A 22424-nucleotide genomic window follows, 5' to 3' on the forward strand; every position below is an offset into this window, starting at 1 on the left:
AATTTTGAGGAAAGCCCTTAACCCGGTTTTAACATAATTCTCATAATTCTGGGAAACAAAAAAAACCCCCCAAGAAAACATACAAACAGCTCTGAGGGGGCGGAAACCGCTCCAACAAAGAGATGAAGCCCATGGAGAAGGGGTCTGAGGTCTCCTTTCATGAAGGTTGAGATGAGAGCAATCCTCAGCAGATCTGGACTGGTTCTGGAGCACACTTCATTCCTGGTCATTAAAATTCCAGCTGGCGCTCTCCTTCTGTTCACTTGCCAAAACATTCAGAAGTTACTTGTCCCGCGTTACCTCTTTCCAGAAGCAGCAATACCCATCCGCCTTCTCATCCTCACAGGCAAACTCCCAGCCGTTAGACAGACAACCCTATCTATAGCTTAAAAAGGCATTTCTGCTGAGACAGCTACATTCCCCAGCAGCCTGAAAACACAGCCTGTGGGTCTCCGCCATGGCTTTATATTTGCTCATCGGTCAGCTAGTGACACAGCTACCCTGGCGAATGCAAACAAGTACATCTCTCATTAGAAGGGAAGCTGGCGTGCGTTTGCAGCTCATTTGCACCACATGGCTGCAGATGGCAGCACGTGGAGACATAGCAATTTTGTTTGGTTTAGCCACATATTTTGATGGAAGTGAAGACACTGAAGAATTACGCTAAACACGGTTTGAATCAGTGCGAGGAAGATACAAGTCCTGCAGCAACCCTTCAGGTGCCCACGATAGAGAGAAAAAGATCTGCTCGGTGACTGTACTGTAACCGGTGTCCTCCTCCGCTGAGTAAATCCACCCAAGCGGTGCCTCTGAACTCACTGGACAAGATCCGCAGCTCGCAGAAAGCAGCGCTGCCAATTTCAGCTGAGTCATGTGAATTCATCCCGACCAGCTCCTGCCCACCCCAGGAATCTGGACGTTCCAGTCTTTTAATAGACGTCTGAACTGGCATGACTTCTATTGGGTCTTTCTACAGCACTTCAGAGGCAGGGAAAGCGTTAATCATGCAAGTAGTCAACATCAGTGCTATGCCTGACCTCCACAGAAATCCAAATCCTGGTACACACCTCCCTGTCAAATTCCTTATTTCCCCTCTGACCTTCCTTTAGCCAGCGTAGAGCAAATCACTCCAGAAGCATGAGAGCTGTCGAGCTGCAAAGGCAGCATCCTGGATATATCTATCCATCATTTTACAATGACAAGACTAAAAATAGTTTAATTGTTCACTCAGGTTATGTCTGAAATTATTAATCCTAGAATGTTGCTATTAAAGTTCATCAAACATTTTTTTGCTTTGCATCACATATTCTGCACAGATGTTGCTATTTTAAGAGCTCATTTTTTGGCAGATTATTCAGTATTTCGGATTAAAAAAGAACAAACAAAACATAAAGCCACTTGAGACAAGTAAAAGTCTTCCCTGATTTGCTAACTCTGATTACTCTGGGCTCCACAATCTGAGATTTCTTCCATTCCAGAAATGATTGGAATACAATGTTTAATAAAGGTCATACATGGAACTGCTTAGGCAGGCACTTGTTTTCCTTCAAGCTCCTAAATCCTCTTTTTCACCTCAATTCCTTTACCCTTCCACAGGAATCTCATTTCTCCATGTTTTTGCATGCAGTCTGGACATTTCACTATTGCCATTGCACCAGCCTTAAGTCTCGGATTAGTTACCATCCAGCATGCTTGAGGTGTACACAGAGCAGCCACACATTTCAATGCCAATTATTTCTTAACAAGAAATCTTGTTAAGATTTCTCTAAAAGAAATGAAGTAAAATTGTGGTTTTCCTTCGTTACAGTATATTTCTGGTTTATAGTTCTTTGAAACACATACCTTGCCAACTGTTTCTGGATCAGAAAAATCTACAAACCTTCGCCCCGTTCAAATAACTGCTTTCACACAAGACAAAGAGAACCGCAACCACATTGTGGTTTTCAACAGTAAAATGTAGTTAAGTTGCTGCTTGAACAAGAGCTAAGCTTCAAGCTGAGTTTTACCAAAGACCCAGTGCTGCCTTCAAATTTGAATCTGTGTTTGAAGACCGTGGGCCAAAGCTTTGGCAAGTATTAATTGGCACCGTGACAGAGTAACCACCAGTTACCTGGCAAAAGACTTAGCTCTGCAATTGCAAGGAAATAGCTAATCATTTTAAGACAGATAATAATGGCAAAGCTCAGCTTGTCCGTGGGTGACTAATGGGTTTTCCTCTTCCTTAAAGTGCACAAAGAGATATTAATACAGAAAACAGTGATATCTAATAATTCCTCTGTGACAGGAGTGTCCAAACACTGATCCTCCAGCGACTCGGTCATGGCCCTACAGCCACTACATCTTTAAATCAAGAGGACCAGGTTTATGTCACTCGCTATCATGGGCATGTATAAAGAGGAAACATTGCCCTTCTCAGCTACATTCCCATGGGGCTTCATAGTGGAAACTAAAGACAGTATTTTTCCCCAAATTTCTTCAGCTCTGAAGTTCAGGGGAACCAAATAGAGCTCAAGGTTTTGCCAAAACTATCCTAAGCTAAAAGCACAGCAGTGACACTCTGCTGGAGGAGCAGAAGGTGGGTGTGGGGTTTGGTGGATAATACTGGATGGGCTTGGGAACCCGCCAGATTTACCAGCGGTACGTGCTGCTTCACGTCCTCGGTGCCTCTGACCTCTTTCATGTCAACTATCTAAAACCTGCTTTGCAAATCTGAGCCTGTGTGTGGCTGGGTTGTGTGTAATCATGGAAGATTTCATTTGCATACCTCTGTCCTTTTATTGTACTGTGTTTTTATCAATAACTGAGGAGTCACATAAACTGCAGAGCCCAAGGCGATGGCCTGGTTTTTTTGTGGTGCTCATTTCTTGCAGCATCTCATCTGTGCAAACCATGGCAATGTCTGTCACAGCTAAGCTGACCGGATTGCAGGACTCCTAACAGTTGTACCAGTGCAAAGCACAAGTAATTTCACTAAAGTAAGAACAACAGTACTGAAAACCATAAAAGAAATTATGCAAAATGAAACAGATTGCAAGGAAAAAAAGTAGTATCTAAAATGGATATACCCTGCTTTTATATAACGCTAGAAGAAAACATGGGAAATAAATACAGCACAGCCTACAATTTTGCTGTACTGAGACCTAACCTTTTAAAACTTTATGTAAAAAGAAACAGTGACTGCAGTGCTGTTTGGATTACAGAAGATGCAAAGCTCTGTGCACATTCTGATGTATTTCTGCACTTTATATAGATGGGAGATAAATTATGTGAGCAGCAACTAGTACAAACAAACGAACAAGAGCCAGAGCTCTTCTGGAGGGATTTCAGGGACAGCAGGCCAGCACTTACTTGGATTCTGTTTCAAAACTTTCTGGAAAGAGAAACGTCTCTGCACATCAAAAAAGCTGGAATAAAGTGAAAGCAGAGGCATCTCTTTGCATCAGTAAGTGCCAGCCATTAACACCTTGCTTCCACGCTCTCAGAAGTTGCTGAGACATTTGAAAGGTCACTTGTAAATAACCTGGGAAATTGTTAAAGCTCCAGACCTTTTGAAAACAGAACATTTTCTAACAACATAGGGCAGTACCTGTTGAAGTTGATCGGGTACAGGATAACATCCTCAGGTGCTCTGCCGTCCCACTGGATGATATAAGCCTGCTCGAGCATGACGACAGGCTGGTACTGCTGGTACGGTGCTCCTCTGTTCACGCCTTGCAACCGCAAGGGATGGGAATGGTATGCTGCTCTGGCAATGGATAAGGTCAGATTCTCAGGGCGTCTGGCCTGAATATAAAGCTGAGGGTGAAAGGAAAATGACAAACATATCCATTAAACCAGCCAGGCTCAGCCATAACATGTGCATTTGATCATTGTTGCCTGTAAATGGTTTTTGCCAACGAAGAGCTCAGAACATTTGGAAAGTCACTGAAACATTTCCAGTTCAAATAAAAAGGTAAAACAGAAACAGCATCTGCAGCCATTCGTGGGGACACCACGAAGTGAGGTATGAATTGTACAGCGCCATAAAAATGTTCACTATTCAAAATCTTAAGGGAGAAGGGTAATCAAGGAAATATCACAAAGTAACTCTCTTCTGTGAATTCAAATAGCTGCACTTTAAAAACAGGCTTATTCCATTGAAAATACAGAAAACTCTTAAGTTATTTCAACAGGCTTTGGATTAGGTCCAGTTATCTAATGGAATCCACATCTTCGCTCTCAAGCAGCAGACTAGGCTGAAATTTTGGGGGCTAAAACTCAATGGCCTGACTATATGACCTTATAGACTAAATACCATGTTCCACAGGCTTCAACAGAGAGCTCTTCCGTGCAGGGACCAACAGGTGCCCTTGGCCTGTAGTTCAACCCTACAGACCAATTACAAAACTACACGCCGGTTGTATCCTTTTTCTGTCCTGCCACCACTCAAATGAAGGCCAATTCATGTGGCAAACATTAGTTTTAAGGCTGAACGCATGATGTTCACCTGCTTCCCCCCGTGTGAAATTCCAGCGCAAAAGGAGGATGCACAGCTAGTCATACAAATCTGTCTCGGCATGCGGGGTTGTAGCAGACACCTTGTCATATTCCCTGAAGGGTTTGAAATGCACCCAGGACAGGTGAGGACTCCTATAATCCTGCTTCCTTCACTCTCCTACGGTGTAGAATAGCGCTCTTTGCATCAAGAACTTAAAACATCCAACATAAAAATCCATGTTAGCTCAGAAATGCCTAAGCTTCTACCTGAGCATCCATCCAGCAAAATTATTTTTAAACTCAATTTCTGTCTTTGAGGTAGATCAAAATGGAGGCAGTAGTCTCTTAACAGATTTTAATACCACAGGCAAGGATTCAAGCACAGCCAAGACTAGCTGAGAGGGCGAAACTCCATCTATAAGGATATCCGCCTTCTAATGCAGGGCTATGAGACCTTGGCCTCTCACATCTCCGTATCTGCTTCTCTTCCTCTTGTCTACGCAGATTGAAAGCTCTGCAAAAACAGACTCTCTCTCACTGGTTTATATATGGGCTTATTTTAGTTGGGGTTTCTAGCCAGTTCAGCTTCCAGTTCCAGTTTCGTGCCCAGAAGGACTCTACGCTTGCGCCTGCTCCCGGTGTTGAGTTTGAGTTCCTCAGGACCTCCGAAAGACAGGCCGTCTCTGCCTACCCCTCACCTCACCCCTGAATCCAGCAGCCTCATGCTGAAGGCTCAAGTTAAAAATTTGGGTCTTATGTCAAAAAAATTAATCCAAAAGTGGTTGTAAATGTTTCTTGGATAGTCAGTCCATTCCTCCTTTCACACCGTTGCACTTTAATGATGAGAGCCTATCCTGAGTGGTATCTGCAGACCCTTGGAAATTAAAGTGCATCCCAGAACTGCATTAAACACAAGCTTTTCTTGATGGCTGGAACTATTGATCAAGTAATTCACCCCAAACAATCTCTGAGCAGCAGCCCATTTGCTCATTCTTGACGGCTCAAGGAAGAATAAGTTATTTTTACAGTCTGATAAAAGACCTTTTTTATCTATGAAACCAAGGAGGAAAACCTATTTTCCCTTCACATTCAAGTGATTGGAAATTCAGTAACGTGCAATGCAATAAGCCACATTTCAATCTCATTTGTCCCCACCCGGATGGGGAAATGCTGAGGTCAGAGCAGGTGATAAGTAAGGTCCTTTTGGACCTGAAATCTCATCAATGTATTAATTGTTCTCAATCAAAATAGCATTTTCTGATAAAGAACAGTTGGAATGAACTCTGATACTGCAAAATAATAGCCCACTTGTGTCTTTCTGGATAAGAGGCAAGAGTTTCTGTCCTATCACTGCAAATTTTGACATTATTTCCTTCTAATATGTGTCTCCAGCAAGCAGAGAATATTAAGGTGGTAGCTGCTGTGCACTTACTACAAAATTAAATGCACCAATGATAAAATAAGCCAAGAAAGGAAGGAAATGCATTCAATGAGCCCCAAAAGTTCCTAAATTACAGACTACCAAGAACAAAAGATTCCTATGTACTTTAAGGTATTTGTGTAAAAAGAAAAAAAGAGAGAGAGTGCTATCCATGGCCTAAGCTGCTCACTGTAATGACTGTTAATGAGTTCAAGAAAGTGTTGGAAGAGTTCACAATATGCTTCAATGAGATGATGAGGAAAGCATGTCAGAGATTTGTTGGTAACGTTTTCCCCCAAGTGCCTAAGGTCCATGTCACAGGTCTGACATTAAGGATAATGGTGACGGCTCTTTTGAGAGTGAAACAGTAATTACTAGAACAAGGAAAAATGCCAGTTCTGTGTTGATAGAAATATTTGTAAACTGACTTTGTCTCCTGCAATGACCAACAGTGGCCACTGAGTGAATGCCTTCCAGAACTGCAAGCCACCAAGGATGTGATTTGCAGTCCCGCAGAAATACAGTAGTATATCTGGTGGATCTTGCAGAATGTTTATCACTAAAGGAGGCCACAGTAGGTAAATGCCCTGATCAAGCAATCTAGATCCTACACGAAGAGACTCTTTTGCCCAGGTGGAGCATCACTAAGTCCACAGGACTCTGACTGGGAGCAGGGACTAGCTGAGATGTTTCCTGCAGCAACTGGGCTCAGCTCTGGAACAGTCCTGGTGGCTTGGTCCTTCTTGAACGCACCAAGCTGCACAGAAAGCAGCACCCCGCATTTTCCCATTCATTCCTTTCTCTAGGCCTCCCCCTTCATTTGAGGGAACAAGGGACAAGAGGGGAATCCAATCTCTGTCCACGAAAACCCTGACCTCCCTTCCGTGATGCTGACTCATGTCAGTCCTAGTACTTGTTTTTTGTTACCCCTTCAGGACTGCAGTCAAGACCAACAGATTACTTGAGAAAAATCCCAGAACAGTCATCCACCAAAAGGCTGCTTTTAATTCCCAATGAGATGAATGAAGTCAGAAGAACCCTTTGAGCTCCACTGGCCCCAGGGAGGTGAAACATCAGCCACTGTCCCAGCATAGCGCTCTTGGGATGTCACAACGCGGCCTCTTTCTTCCTCAGCCTTTACTCTGCGACACTTTTACTCACTTGAACTGAACTTGGAAAACTTTATCACTTTTCTTCCTTGTATCTACCTTTGGAGGGGCAAAACACTTGTGAATAGGAGTGAAAAGGAGAGTAACAAGAGAATTTTTTTTCTAGAACGAAAAATCCATCTTCCTTAGCAACACCTCCATAATTTTTGGTTAGATCTACCGAAATATTTAAGAGAAGAAAGTGGGTCATAAAGATACTTTAAAATATGAGAAGTGGTGACAGCTTAATGTAGTAGGAGAAGAAGAGCTAGTTAAAACGTTATAAAATGTGAGCCTTCTACTTGCCTGGATGGTTTAATGGACATAGTTGTCATTTTAGCTGCTTAACACTTCATGCTAAAAAGATGTGTCAGATTTCCCTGTGCTGACATGGCAATTTTCCCAAGTAGATTGTGAAACTGAGAAGATAAGTTCTCTTAGAATTCATGGAGGATCTGCTATTCAACTGGAGAGCGAGTATGAAGATAAGCAACATGCAAAGTATTGGAACAGAAAATCTTGGTTTCTGAGAAAAGGTTTGCTTGCTTTCTAGTTTCTTTAACATTGCTTTTGTCCTACTGTGCTGTCAGCTGTCAAGCTGGGGCAAAATGAGAAGTTCAAAACACACCTTCTCCTCTTCTGGTTGTTTGACTGTTCAAAAATGGTTAATCTCCCAGGGCAAAACATTTTCTCTATGAAGTTTCCAAGTGAAGACCTTAAAATTCTTTCAGAAAGAAAAAATGTATCTTTCTTTCTATAAGACATGCTAGGACCAATTTTGGCCCTAAAAATGACAGCAGCTTCACTGACATCAGCAAAACTACTTTGATTTTCCATTGCTGCACAGCAGAGATCAAAATTGGACCTCTTTGTCCAAATATGGACACCATTAGCTGAAAAACATCTTGCAGGCTTTTCCTTCTTCCCAGTCTGTGAGGTGCTGACGATCCTCAAGCATCGCAGATACCCTGGGGTTGTACGGTTTTGCCTGTGCTTAGAAAAGCGCCGTTCGCTACCTACTGCATCTCTTGCTTGCTTTGCATTTAGAAGCATCAGTACCAAACCCAGCTACACGGGCACTGAGTACACAAGCGGATACCAGCTGAAGGTACGTAACTTGGAGGTGCAGGATCAGTGCAATTGCAAACATTCACTGCAAGAACAGAGCTAACAGAAGTGGAAGAATTTCTACTTCAGCAGCCTGCAGTAAGGTTGTGACTAAGTGAGCTGGTGAAAAATCAACAGCATTGCCTGAAGTGTTTTATAATAGCAAGGCATCAATTTTTCGGTAATTCAAAACTGACACTAATTTAGCTATGTAGCAACCTCTTATGACTGTCTAACACCTTTTTAAGCTTATAAAAGAAAATAGCACGTACTGCCAAAAACTCTGCTTATTTTAATAAAGACTAATACCAAAAAAAAGAAGTTTCACAGCCTCTCCTGATGAGTTGCTGTGAAGTCTGCGAGGAAGCAGTAAATGCACAGCTTCAACTGCCCAGTGGGAGCCAAGGCACTTGTCTTATAATTTATATAAAAATCTGAAATGGTTTAGGAATCTCATTTACATTTTAACAAGTAATGCAGGTGTTGAGGAGTCTACAGTTCAGTGCCTTTGGAAATCTCACCCACCTACATGGAGAGAACTATGGGATGAGCCTCTCCCTACATTTTTCTTTTCTTACTGGTCTTTGCAACAGCTGAAAGTCAGGTTGATGGGCCACCGAGGACCTCAGCGCCCTGCTGACGGAGTCTGAGTGACTCACAGAGATTGCCAGAAGATGTGGTGCTGCCAACTTTTGCGATTTCCCTGTGAGTCGCCCTCGACTTGGTGTTCTTCCTCAAAGCCTCGCTTTATTTACATTACAACATGAGAGTTTCAGCTATCATTAAAAAGCAAAGGGGTTGTTCTTGTTTGGACAACACCAACCCTACAGGCTCCAGAATCGAAAGGGGAGGACAAAAAGACCTGATAGTTCTTGCTTGTGCAAATTTTGGGATTTTAAGCTGGTCCCAGAACCCTTTTTTGGTAGTGAAAGGCAACGTCGGAGCCAAAGCACGAGGCATTTATTAGTGCTCCCTGCTGAAGGAAGGTCTTGGACACCACGTGGGGAAGGTGGCATGATGCTTCTTGGAGACAGTGAGGAGGAAGGACCATGAACCAACTGTAGGAAGGTGGGAATGTCAACCTGAGTTGCCAGATTAAAACACCTTCAGAAAAGTCTGTCCCCAGGATTTTGTGAGCTAGAAACGCTGCCAGAGGAATAGGTTTTCCCCAGGCATTTCCTTTCCTGGGCAAATTACACCCAGGAGAAGAGGAGCATGAAAAGTGAATGAAAGCAAGCAAGCAGAAAGGAATTAACTGGACTCTAGACACTTTGCTCAGAAAGGATTTGGCTGCAATGTTAGCCGAAGGACTTGGATCTCGTTTTTCCACGCCAAGTAGCCCATCCCTAGGCTGACTATCTTGGGCCCAGTTCAGCAGTAATATGAGAGTCACTATTTCCTTGAACTGAAAGGACATTTTCACCTGCTTGCGCTAGGGAAGAATAAAAGTTCTTGTCTACCAGAGCTACACGAAAAGGAAAAGAAAAACAGATTTTGTAATAGAGCTGCGAAGATCAAAGCAAACCATCTTTCTCTATAATTGGATTCACTCTTTTAGGCTTTTGATCTAAAATATGACACTCAGAATTTAGCACACAAACAAATCATCAGTTTGTCAAGGTGCTGAGAACCAGGGTTAAGCTGAAATACTCCAACATATACACCCTCCAAATGAAATCAAACCCTGCTGCACGGGACCAGGTTCTTCTACCCTGCACACATATATATTTCCCTACCCAAAACCCATAAAGTGAAGCATTTAATATGAGCTTTACTCATCCTGCTGGATGCTGATTAGTTGAAAAATGCTGGTAAGTAACGGATCCCAGAGAAGCAAATGTTTATGCTTGCCTAAACCTAGCCAAGGAAATTTTCTATGGTGGAAAAACTGCCTCACCATGTAGAGTGCCATAACCGGGAGTGTATTAATAGAAATAAAAATATAAATGCCTACTTGTTTACAGTTCTGAATTTAACTGTTAGGTTGCCAGAGCAGAGAATATCATTTCTCTAGAGACACAGAGCAAAACGTAAGTGCCAAGCACAAACCCCTGATTCAATGGGAGTGTTTCATCGGAGCCCAATCCTGTTTCTGCCTAGTCAATAGCAAACCAGGGGGCGTAAGTCCAGTGTCTAGACGCTTAAATAGCAACTCCTGCTCTCTGCTGTGCAACTAAAGCAAATGCATATAAATTTTTTTAGCTGAAGGAGACACTCATAATCTGGATTTGACTGTGCACATATTATGTAGGCATAGAGGTCTCAAAGATAATTGCATTCCTAAAAGTTTCATGCGTAAAGTTCCTTGGAGAAAGGGGAGCAGAATGCTCTGTCTGACTACCCAAAGTGCAAGCCCACACCTTACTACACATCAGAGAAGCCACAGAGAAAGCACCTTCAGAAATCTCCCAACGTGGAAAATCCATGAGTCTAGGTTTGAAACCCATCCTGAGGTGCAACTGTAGGAAATCAGGCTCTGCTAATCCCCACACTCACAAAACTGCGTGTTACAAAGGGAAATCTGACAGCCTGCTCCTCTCGAGGCAATTTTAATGCTGCCCAGTCTTTGGTGACTTCAGGCAGAGTTTCGTCCTGTGCCACACCTGCTGATGTCTGGGCAATGTCTGCTGACTCCCAGTGAGACAAGAGTTTGCAGCATGCTCCCAAATGCACAGAAGACTCTTAATAAATAAATAAATAGATAACACCTGCTGCATCTCATGAACTCTGATCTTATTTTAAGATCACTTCATATTCCGTTCCTGCCTTTCATATCCAGCAGTGCACCCCACAGCAATCTTTATTTGACAGTGCAGGGCTGTTCTCAGGGGTCAGGAGAACATAATGGTCCTTCCAAAAGCCACATCTTGTGTGAGGACTCCCAGTACCCGCTCTCCAACCTGAAACCATGTGATGCTGTGTGCGCCCACCACACGCAGTCTTAATAGTTGGCTTGTTCAACACAAGGAGAGAGGAGACCTGGCAAGATGTCCAAGTAACTGGAGTTTTAAAACAGGCCTGGATACCTTTTTTGTAAATATATTAATATCCTTTAGAAGTGGAGGAGCAAGGAGAGCCATCTGCGATCTCTTACAGGTGACTGTGAAACCTGTGGTGAGTCACGTATTTACAGTATGCTCTATCCACAAACAAAGGTCTTGTCGAAATCTGAGCAACATACAATGAACCACAAGCTGATTTCGAGTCACATTTTCCCTCCATTTACCATTCTCCTCTTTCCTTCTTTCCCTACTGAAAGGTTACCTGGGATTTGCAGCCCCTTCTACCAAGGTGTTGACATCTCAGCTAAGGTCTCTAACTCAAGGGTGCTGAAGAAAACTGCCATGAAGGTTTAAGACCACCCTGGCCTAAGACTGACCATCCCTCAGCCAGTGATTTCTGGATGGGAAATAAGAAATAAGTGTGAGTTTGTGTCTCAACCACCCATTTCACCATCCTGAACACACTGGGATGTATCAGAGGAGTAACATCTTCCATTACTGAAACTTGATTCACCAGACTTATCCACCAGAGCCCCATGACAGAGTGGGCAAATGCCTGGAAGCAAGAACTAGAAAACACCAAGCCTTCCCCCAACTCAATTTTGACTTGCAGCTTCTTGTGGGCAATGGGAAGAGACAGGGCTCCTTACAGCCATGGGTTGCAGGCAGCGGCACAATAGGAGCTTTACTGAGCCCTTGGAATTAGGCAGATAACACTGAGGGGAGTAAAATTATACCCAATTTATTATTCACCTCTTATCTTATGGAGTGTTGAGTAGGTTTCACTCCATCACCCCTCAGCAGAGTATCTGAGGACACCCACCCAACACGCCCAGCGACGTTGCCTGCAGCCGCCCCCCGTTACCTGTGCGAATTTCCCGGTACACATCACCCCGTTCCAGCGCGGGACAGTGAGACACCCGGGATGACGCAGCAAGTAGTTGTCCGCTCTGCCTATGAAAGTGTCCGGATACCCTGTCACTGAGCCGTCCAGATCATGGAAGACAGACATTTTGTCACCGTCATTATCGTTATTTCCAAACCACTGGCCTGATCTGCCAAAAAACACTTTCAGTCCAACCTAGCAGGAGAAAATAAGAAGAAAAATTACTGGTTAGCTCTAAGTAAGGACTTGGGTTTGCACTGTTTTAACAGCCAAAATGGTGATACAGCTAGAACTAGAAAGCTCTATTGTTTGAGTAAGAGTTGTGTTTCGTCTCTTCTATTTAGAAAAATTTCTGACTTTATTGGTTTTCCCCCTCATTTCTTAATGCCGGGAGGTATTTTCACAAAAATTAGACTTTTGGTTCTTTGAAATGCACCCGCACAACTACGTATTCCTTGAAATCACACGGCAATAAATTATGCAGTGGCAAAAGGAAGGGGATGACTCAAAGGTTAGGGAAGTACTGGAAGATTATGAAATTTACTGAGGAATATCGCAGCTGTGATCAAAGAAACAAAAATTACTAGATATTTGGTGAACTTTCTCATATATTTTCAATGGCTGTTCTAAGCAGTTCTGTGAGTGCCAATTTTTTTCTAAATCTTCCCCTAAAACCTTATAAAACTCACAAAAGTGACAGCAATTCTCAGAATTGTCTCTTGTGCACATTCTAGTATATCCCCTGAGTAGTTTCTTTTAGGAAAGAGAAATAACAGGAAGCAGCATTATCTTCATTATGCATAGCTCTGTTTTCAAGATTTTTCAGTAGCTCAGTAAAAGAATCTGTCCTGATATGAAAATCCAGCAAAAGAAGGAAACTGCAGATGTTCAGCAAAAAGGCATGGGATATTTTAATGTATGCAGAGAAAGTTATCACAGCGTGCGACGATTAAGTTCTGAAGTAATCAAGAAAATAGTTACTCCAGGTCAAGCACTCTGAATGAATCCTGCAGCAATGTGTATAAAAGCAGACGGCATAACTAACAACTGGATCACGCCAACCCAAAGGACTGTAATTTGTTCCATTTAGCCCAAATAATTTTAATTGGACTGTGCACATAAGTAAGAATTAGGGTCAGCAGGATTAGGCTGCAAGTTTACTAAGGGCTTTAAAGGCTTTATTTTAACAATAATAAACAGAACTTAGAATAGGACGGTCATTGTGATTCTGAGTTAGATAGAAAGTCCCATTGGCTTAAAAAGAATGACCACTGCAGCAAGAACTACTTGCAGAATAAAAGTCTTTATTCCTCTAAAATTAAATGAGAGCCTAGGACCATTTTTCTGCCATCTTCTTGTCTAAGTATGAGTCTCATAAACAAACACCTGAAGCAGTCTCATTTAGAGGAGGCTCAGACACATGGAAATTTAATGTGTATTTCTGAGTGTTTTAAAACCTTTTCTTACTGCACCGCAGGAAATTTTTGCCCAAAGGGCTACTTGGCAAAGCAGGAGGATCCCAAAAGTTGTCTTTTTTCTTCCATTTTCATTTATAAAAGAGGAGACATTAAAAAAATGTAAACACTGTGCTGCAGCTCAAAGCTCCATTATAAATACTTCGTGACAGTGCACTTCTGGAGTTGAATACGAAAACGAGCACTTCACTGGGGAGGAGAACAGAGTCAGCTGTACTTCAAAACAAACTAAGGCACAGCCAGCCCAGCTTACATTTGATTAACACTCTCAGTGGTTCCATCCAGCAGCAGACAGTTTTGGTGCTGACGCTAATCTGATCTCTAACATTCTCCTCTAAAAAGTCTGCAAGTCAGAACCGAAATGGCAATGTTAATGAGCAGTGTCACTTCTTGTATAAGTCTCAAGGTTACCTTACTTTTGTACGCTGAGGGATCGGGGTGCACTGAGTTTGCAGTTACAGCTATGGCAACATATATTTTTTTCTAAGTGAACATGAACACACATGAACAGAGAAAAGATTCAGCTTGTCAGGTATGCCCATGTGGAGCTAGGAATGAGCCAGAAGAGGGTGCAGAGACAGGTCATGTCTAGCTACCACACTACTATTCAGACACCTCATTTTCATTAGGTGTGGGCTTCCTGGGAGCGATAGGGTATAAAGGTTACTTGAATTACCTGTCTGAAGCCTGACAGGGAGACCTGACAGATGATGGTTATGCGAGTACGTAATCTCTTAGGAATATGCTAACTCAACCTGTCCAAAGGCAGCACACCTAACACAGCTGCAGACAAGTCCTGAAGACTGCAGTGGAAAACACTTTCTATATTAAAAATTAATAAGGTACTGGAAAACATCATCATAACTTGCAACTTTTTCCAAAATTCAAGTATTGGCACAAGCTGCCAGAAAGAGCCGTATCACTGTTGTCATTTTAAGGAAACCACTTTCAACAAGTGTGAATCTTCCTCTATTTTACCACCCAAGGACTCGGCCCTCGTTAGCATGGCTTTTACTCTGCTGGAGTGATGCAAGCCCTCACCCTGCAAGTTCCCTTTGGTCAGGAGTCTCTTTAGGGTTTGGTTTTGTTGTTTTTTTTTGCTGCCCTCTTTTTCAGGGGATAAGAGACTTGCATTTTAACTCAGTGTCTGCTTTTCTTTTTCCCATCATGAACTGTTTGCAAACTTCTGCTTTGACGCAGAAACCCAGCACTAAGCCAACACAGGCTAAACATAGTAAAGGCAACATTAGGAAGCGCCCATCTCTTAGCTAGGCAGGACTGAAATCCCATGGGAGTCACTAGACCACAGCCAGGAGCCAGTGCTGGCCCCTCTGAGCTCTTCTGGGGACCACAAACCCACCTGACACAGACCGGGTGGGTTTTCTTTGGCACAAGTAATTTCAGAGATGCCGTAGTGTTGGCACAGCTAGGAGTAGAATAGGCTTGAATCCACCCTAAGCTCCTGGCTGCAGGGAAAAAACAACCAGGGGGACTATTAGCAATGGATGTGAATTGGGACAGTTTGTGAGTCTTCTGCACCTGCTGGAGGTGGCCTTGTTCATGGGAGCCCAAATCACGTACAAACTCTTGCTCCTCACTTCACTCTACAGGAGCTGTGCAGAAAAAGGACAGAGGGATGAATGGGTTGCTATTTTATGACTACAAAGAGATATGTCAGGTCTTCTTAAGAAATTATGCACAAGTGTCCTGTTTGGGCATGGCTCTGTTCTGGGCTGGGGCCATCTCCTTTGAGCTCTCCAAGTACTACTGACTGACAGTAACCAGATCTACAGGAGACCACAACCATCAGTCATGCCCTCAGCTGGGTTAAGACCAACTACTGCTTCCACTGCTTTGAAATAACTTTTTAAAAGCACCCTTTTAAAAACAAACAAACAAACAAATGAGCCTAGCAATAATTTTGCTGTTGATAAATGCACAGGTATCTTAATAGGTGAGATTTAGGTTTGTCAACGGAAAGGCAACTAGAATACTTTTTATGGAGCGTAATGTTTAGGTCTTCTGTTCTACTTGACTGTTATTTTTATGCTGGAATTAAACAAGACCTGACTGGCTTTATAATTTTGTTGTCTAACCAATCTGCTGATTAGTCTGATTAATTATACACTTATTCCTTCAGCATGACTAATAGTTTTGTCATCACCATACAACTTTCAGTAATGTTTAATTTCTTCTTAAAAAACAACTGTAAAATGATTGTCCTTTAGGGAATTAGTACTTAGCTACCCTTTAAAAAGTAATAAAATGAAGATTGGAGATGGAAAATTAATTAAAACAGTCTACAGGCTCTATCTTAACTAGTCAAAGACATATCGTCCCATATAGCAATTAGCAACAAAACAAGAAACTAACTGTGGTCCTTCAAGTCTGAAATCAGATTTAGCACGCCTGGGTTCAATCCAGATAAAAAAGAATCGAAGTGAAAGGTGCTGGGATGCAGGTGGTTACAAACATAAATGGTTTTTAAGTTGGCAAAATGCCAGCTTCAGAAATTGATATTTCTTGGAAATGTACATACAATAAATAATTATTGGGATAATGTAATTAGGGGTTTTGTAATAGGCTGACACTGTACCATTTTAATTTGCTTTGCAGAAATATTTAGTAAGTCTTCTGACCATTTTTACCTTGAAAACCTCAGATCTTAAAGGCGTTGCAGTACTAAACTTCCTCTCAGACAAAAAATGCTGGGATATTTAACAGGCTCACTGGCCTCAAATGGTGCAACTGTATTAAACAGCTGCATTTTCAGCCGTTCAAGAGGTAATCATCCCCCTTGCTAATGTGCACAGATATCATCTGTCTGCAACCATTCTGTTGGACAGAGTCCTACATCCATTACTGGAGGAAAATTTCCACTCTCTTCCAGTCCACCGATCGAACTCTTTCATCATACATTTTTCTCTAAGCTCCCCTCCCCGGTTCCAGGTTGATTTTCTCATTCACGTTCCCCATGATCATCTTATAGCCATTTCCCCAAGGGAGGACATAAGGAAGGTACAGCAAATTAGCCCTTATTCTTGTTCCAAAGCTCCCTAAAGCATCTAAGGTAACTAAGATGTCTTTACTGAAATGCACAGGAACTGTGTTTTCTTTAGAGGAGCAGTCAAATGACTCCAGTCAACATCATCCTTTCATGAAATACCCTCCTGTTGTTGGTCTAAAGTGTACCAGAGAGGGGACAGACAAACTAACTGCTTGCCAGAGGGAGTGATATTGGTCAATCCCAGAGCAATGGAAATTTTCCTCAAGATAAAGCCAAACCTCAAGCCAAAGTTACTACAGTTCATGGAATCCTAACAAGCATGGACCTTGTTTGAAAAAAGCTAAGGAGAGGTTATGATCCCTGGGAGCGAGCCAGGTGGAATCTATCATTTCCCAAGCCAAATGCACAGGGCCACAATCCCTGCAGGAATCCAGGAGAAGGACGGGAATTGCTCAGCACCCTGCGGCTCCTGCCAAGGCGGAGATAGAGAGCCCCATTCTGCTGTCACTGCTCAAGGGAAGTCCCTGTTGTGCTCAACAGGAATTTCACTGCTGACCCCAGAAACTGGGCCATGGCTTTGCTTCTAAGTGCATTTGCTTATTTCTGTATAAGAATTGCATTGCAGCTTACTGCCTCCTGACATCTCATTTGTGTTTCCCTCAACCTCTGAGGCCAGGTCGTCAGCGTATGAAAGCTGGTGATGCTGCACCAGCTAAGAGTGATGTTCTGGATTTTCTGGTTGCAAGGTGAAATCTTCCTCTAATGCAGATTTTTTAATGTATGTCTGCCCAGGCATAAGACACCTTCACATTTTACTGGCGTATAAATAAACTTCATTAAAAAAAAAAAAAAAGCGTTGCAAAATGAATCGATGGTATGCACTGATGTAACATGCACCACTGCCTGGAAATTCCTGCTCTAGGATAAATCTCTCACCGCTTCCAAAAACTTCAAAAGCTTGTGCCTAACAATGCATCTAACAGCATGCATTCCTGCTTTTCTTACTCACAGTTTTCTCCATCAGGATCTGCGACACATTATTCTGGGGGCTTATCTGCCAGGAGTTTTTCATGAAGAACCCAATGGCACTTGAGTATCTGTCAACGGTCGGGGTGAACTTCTTGAAAGTGCATTTTGCCATCCTGACAGGCCCATCATAAATCTGGAATCCACGAATAGGGAACGTCCTGTGAGATTTAAAAACAAACACAATCCTGTGTTAAAAGCTTAGGCAAACTCTGAGTCTTCTCCTGAAGGCACAGAAAGATATTAACAAGTAGCTAAACCACCTTTCCTTTCCCCAAACTGGGATCTGGATGCTCATCACACAGTTAACGAAAGATGAAACTCTGCTGAACATCCTCTACAGGATAAGGCTCAAGAGCCAAAAGACAAAGACTCATACAGCTTGCCTAAGTCTTGTAAGCTGGGGTAAAGCAGTTTAAAACCCTTGTCCCCAGCCACCCAGCGGCCTATCTCCATGAGGAAGACCCAAAGGGCTGTGTGGCAGCATTACCATCAGGTTTCCTGTTCCAGGGTAGACGGGTTTCTCAGGAAAACATCAACATGATTGAAAAAATTACATGTCAGACTCCCTGGAGGCAACAGTGTCTCCTTGGAAGCAAGTACCAAGTGGTGCAGCACAGTTTCTCCTCTCCATACAAGCCACTTCACACGAGATCCCTAGGACCTAGTCCACAGCATTTCGTAAAGAAAAGTAATTGCTGCAGCATCAGTCCATGGACATGTTGTCAAGACATCAGTGTTGAAGGAGACACCACTGGAGTCCCAGGTAAGGACCTGCCTCTTCCACGGTTTGTTTTGAGAAGGTGCCGAGTTTTGCTTGGCCCCGGTTGTGTGTGATTAAAGAGTGGCCTGCATCAGCTTTGCAGATGGTAATGAAGCTGGCTAGTAGTGGCATGGAAGGGTAGGTCAATGCCTACAGCGTCCAGAAAAAGTTGTTCAGACGTGAAAGCCACAAAGTGGACATCACATGGGCACGCAGGCTCTCTCCAGCCTGGGGGTCACTGAGACCCAGATTCCCCCCCAGCCCTGATGTTTTTTCTTACTGGTTGGCTCCAGAGATCCAGAAACACTTTGCCAATTGGAAACACCAGGCACAAACAGTGTTTCTTGACCAAATAATTCTTCTTCAATTTCCAGAGCTGTTATCCCAGTAGTTGGGTCTGGTACAACCCCCACATCCCATTTTGCACTATGGCGAAATGAAAGGACAGATGTCAGATGTTTTGGCATACTCCTTTCCAAGAGTACATTGCTTAACAATATCACAGATGATTAGAGCTTGTTTGCACTGCAAAGGAGCTTTTTTGCAATCGCAATTAAAATAACAACACCGATAATAACTGAGGATAGCTCTGATTATTCTTGCTGTCCTACACAAATCCCATTCCTGTGTCGCTTAAGGCTGAGACATGTATAGTCAGGGCTGTGTGCGTGGCATATCTGCTGAGTACTGCTTATTCCTTAACTTTATATTCCTCATAAAGGGATTAATGATTGGTGAACGTCACCAAAAACATACATTAGGGTAAAATTTAGGCTTGGGGAAGCACGTCTTGCTATGGGGATGTGGGTAGGCACCGCAGTTGCTAGACAGGAGGCTGTGCTGCTATCAAAATAGAAAATAACATACAGCTATTGAAAGAGAAATAAGATGCAATAATGAAAAATGGTTTCTCCTTTGTGAAACCGGCCTTGTTTGCCCAGCTACGCTGGCAGGAGGGACGGTGGCACGGTGGAAGGGAGCTGCACCATCAGCTCGGCGCTGTGCTACTGAAGCACTACACAAAAGCCATTTGGTATCTTTCAGATTCTCTAATCCATTCTCCAGTGACTAATAAATTAAGCAGAAAATTAAATCAAACACATTCAGTCAAGAATGCTCTCAAGCTGTTGGCCTGAAGAGCGAGTTTATTCGGATGCTTATTATTTCTGGCCTGTACAATAATTTAAACACCCGGTATAAATTACTCATTGGTAGTCACATTCACATTCATTCCTGAGGCTTTTCTTTCAGCTTATGCTAACGCCAAGAAGAAATGGCAGAAGAATAACTCACTTGTTTCTGGGCAGTGTTCTGTATTCTCCATTTGCCCCTTTTCCCCAGTAGCTGTTTTGGCCTCCCTGGGAGCCAAAGTTGCTGCTTTCTCCAACAAAAATGGAGCGCGTAACCTCCAGGCTGGAGCCTTCATCTGTCGGGAAAGTCCCATCACTACAAGCAGGCAAAGAAACACCAGGTAACTATGCAGCACACCACAACCGATTAATTAACACTTTTAATTACACCACAGACACAGTAGAATTTCTTTCTTAATTTGGGAAAAAGTGCATCCACTGATATAACAACCTGCTTTAAAATCTCTTTAGAAACCAGCAAGTGAGTGCGGAGGTAGCTTAGTGCTCAGGCATCAGTAATACAGATAACAGTCTAGGTAAACCCAGCTCTACCCTATATATATATATATATATATATATGTATAAAATTGCTCTATACCGAGTTGCTTCATAAATTTTTAGCCACATCCCTAAAGCGAGAGCTTCACTGATTCTCATTGCCTGCAGTGGGCTTTGGACATGGCTTATTTTTGCGGGTCTTTTGCAAGAGGGGTCAAGACGAGAGCAGCAGGAGCACAGCAGACACCAGCAGAGGAGGCAGGAGACCTGCTGTGCCACCACGTGGGACCATCCCAGCCACCCTGTCCCGGCAGCACACGAGCTATGGGTGATGCTGCTCCACCAGGCCAGAGCAGAAGAAAAGTCTCCCCAAACGCAGAGCCAGATGTTTAGTCTACTGGTTCAGGACCTACCGTCCAAAAGGAAATATTCAGCAATTACAATGTATTCCCCAGACATGCTGAGGCAAAGAGAATGAAAGGCTAAATTTCCCCTTGTATTAACGGCTGTGCAGGGAAGACTTGATGTGGTCTGGGAGGGAAACGTGAGGTTTTCTCCTGTCTTACAGGAATTAGCAGGGGAGTGTCTCAGCTTCCATTCTTGAGCCTCTTACACTGGGGGAAAAAACCTGGGGGAAGGTCGATTTTAAGAAATTACCTTGCCAGAGTGAGTCCAATTCCATTGTCTGAAAACCTGGGACAGAAGAAACACAACGGTGTAAATGAGGAGGAATGTCTGCAGTGAGTTTGGCCTGGAGACCTATTTATGTCTGCCACGAGGGGAATGATATAACACGTAATTACAGTAACCTACCCCGAGTTGCGGAAAATAATGTCGCCGCCCCTGGCCCAGGCCCCATGGTCATTATTTTTAAAAGCAATAAGACCATCAATCACGGCAGGAACTCGCGGCTTTTCAGGATCAGCATCTCGATGTGGGCGAAACCTGAAGCAAGGAGCTTAGTTAATGCGGCACAGGAGACATAGGAACCGACCTCAGACAGAGGAGGTCGTGCCTGGCAGACCTCGTTTGGCTTCCAAATATCAGCGGATGGGCCTAAAGAGGTGATATGCCCTGATTCAGAGTCAGGCTATTAGCTTGATTTCATCTCTGTGCTTTGGTACAAAGCAGAAAACAAGAAACGCTCATAAGGGTGAAATTCTGGCCCCAGTGAAATCAACAGGAGATTTCTCGCTAGACTTCAATGGGCCCATGGTTACTCCTTAATTTGATTCAGTGTGATTTAGAGGCATAGAAATCATTTTTCCCAAGTCACTTGGGTCCTTTTGTAATTGTCCTTACAAGGCCCCTTGAGAATCCCTGCACTGATGCTAGAAAATCAATTAGGCACTTTCAAGAATCTCATTCAGCAAAGATAACGGAGTAATTGGAGCTGCTTTCCTTGCATGTACAGACCAGACCTCCATATGCTTCTGTCTCTGCTGACAGAGAAGCTGTCATACGAAAAAAGGATTCGCCCTGGGAATCGGGCACTTCCCAATTACTTTCAGGCTATTTCTCGCCACACTGGCTGTTCACGGTAGACTTGTGCCGTGTTTGGAAAAAAATCACCATTGCTTTTTCTGAGTCTACCCTCACCTCCTACTTCTGCCAGCTGATGTCCCGAGGGACGTGCCACCTCAGTGCCCAAGGGGGTGGCCCGGGGAGGGAAGTCTCACAAAGGGATGCAAAGCCGCCCCTTCCTTTCAGCCATACGGGAGCACTGAGAGGGTATGATAGAGGAGGAAAAAAGCCAAGGCTTGACCAGGAGCAGTGGCTGATTTCTGCCACATCCTCCTCACACAGACCCATAGGGCTGCAGTGAGCGAGAAAATGGCCTTGGTTTACCTGCTTCCACTCTGCGAAAGGAGGCGCAGAGATTTTAAAGCAGCTGGCAAAAAGCTTTGAGGCTACTTTATTTTCCTCATTAATCCTAGACCACTCTCAGCAGTCTCTTATGTCATCTTTCAGTTGTAAGTCCTTTTAAGCAATTAATAATAAATGTTGGAGTTTACAAACCCACTAAAGGAATAATGGGATCTGGATCCCCTTTCACGTGCTTCACTGCTGAGTCCTCATAATCCCAAGTGCCCATGTATCATTTTTGGTCAGCAATAACACAAACAATTCAGTGCATAGCTATGAAGTATTTGCCACGGCACATCAGAGATAGCTTGTGTGGTTTTTTCAGATGCTCCGGCCATAATGAAGCATTAATGATCTGCTAAATACAATGCAGAAGCCAAGCAGCAATACAACTGTCCAAAAGACTTAGCCATACAGCATGTGCTTACCTGGCATTATCGACAGTGAGATACTCTCTGGGATCTTCAGCGCTGGCTCTTGTTGTCTTTACTCCTTTTCCAATAAACAAACCAGCCTGAAAATGCACACAACTCCAATTATTTTAACAGCCCGCCCAACAGAGACCAGAAATCCCAGATTTTTATCAATGAACGTGGGCAGCCGGTGCGTGCAGGCACGGC

At 43.3% G+C, this 22424-nt stretch overlaps 1 protein-coding gene across 1 annotated transcript in view; it reads right to left on the reverse strand.

Moving 5' to 3' along the window:
• LOC103896722 (transmembrane protein 2-like) overlaps positions 1–22424 on the reverse strand; it is a 60240-nt gene that overhangs the window by 18585 nt on the left and 19231 nt on the right. Inside the window, 7 exon segments of the mRNA XM_009276624.2 lie at positions 3587–3795; positions 12019–12234; positions 17531–17708; positions 19604–19756; positions 20596–20631; positions 20752–20883; positions 22233–22318. Of these exon segments, the coding sequence (XP_009274899.2) occupies positions 3587–3795; positions 12019–12234; positions 17531–17708; positions 19604–19756; positions 20596–20631; positions 20752–20883; positions 22233–22318 (1010 nt within the window).

The sequence above is a fragment of the Aptenodytes forsteri genome, unplaced genomic scaffold (genome assembly GCF_000699145.1).
Source record: "Aptenodytes forsteri isolate BGI_AS27 unplaced genomic scaffold, ASM69914v1 Scaffold1, whole genome shotgun sequence".
Taxonomy (NCBI): domain Eukaryota; kingdom Metazoa; phylum Chordata; class Aves; order Sphenisciformes; family Spheniscidae; genus Aptenodytes; species Aptenodytes forsteri.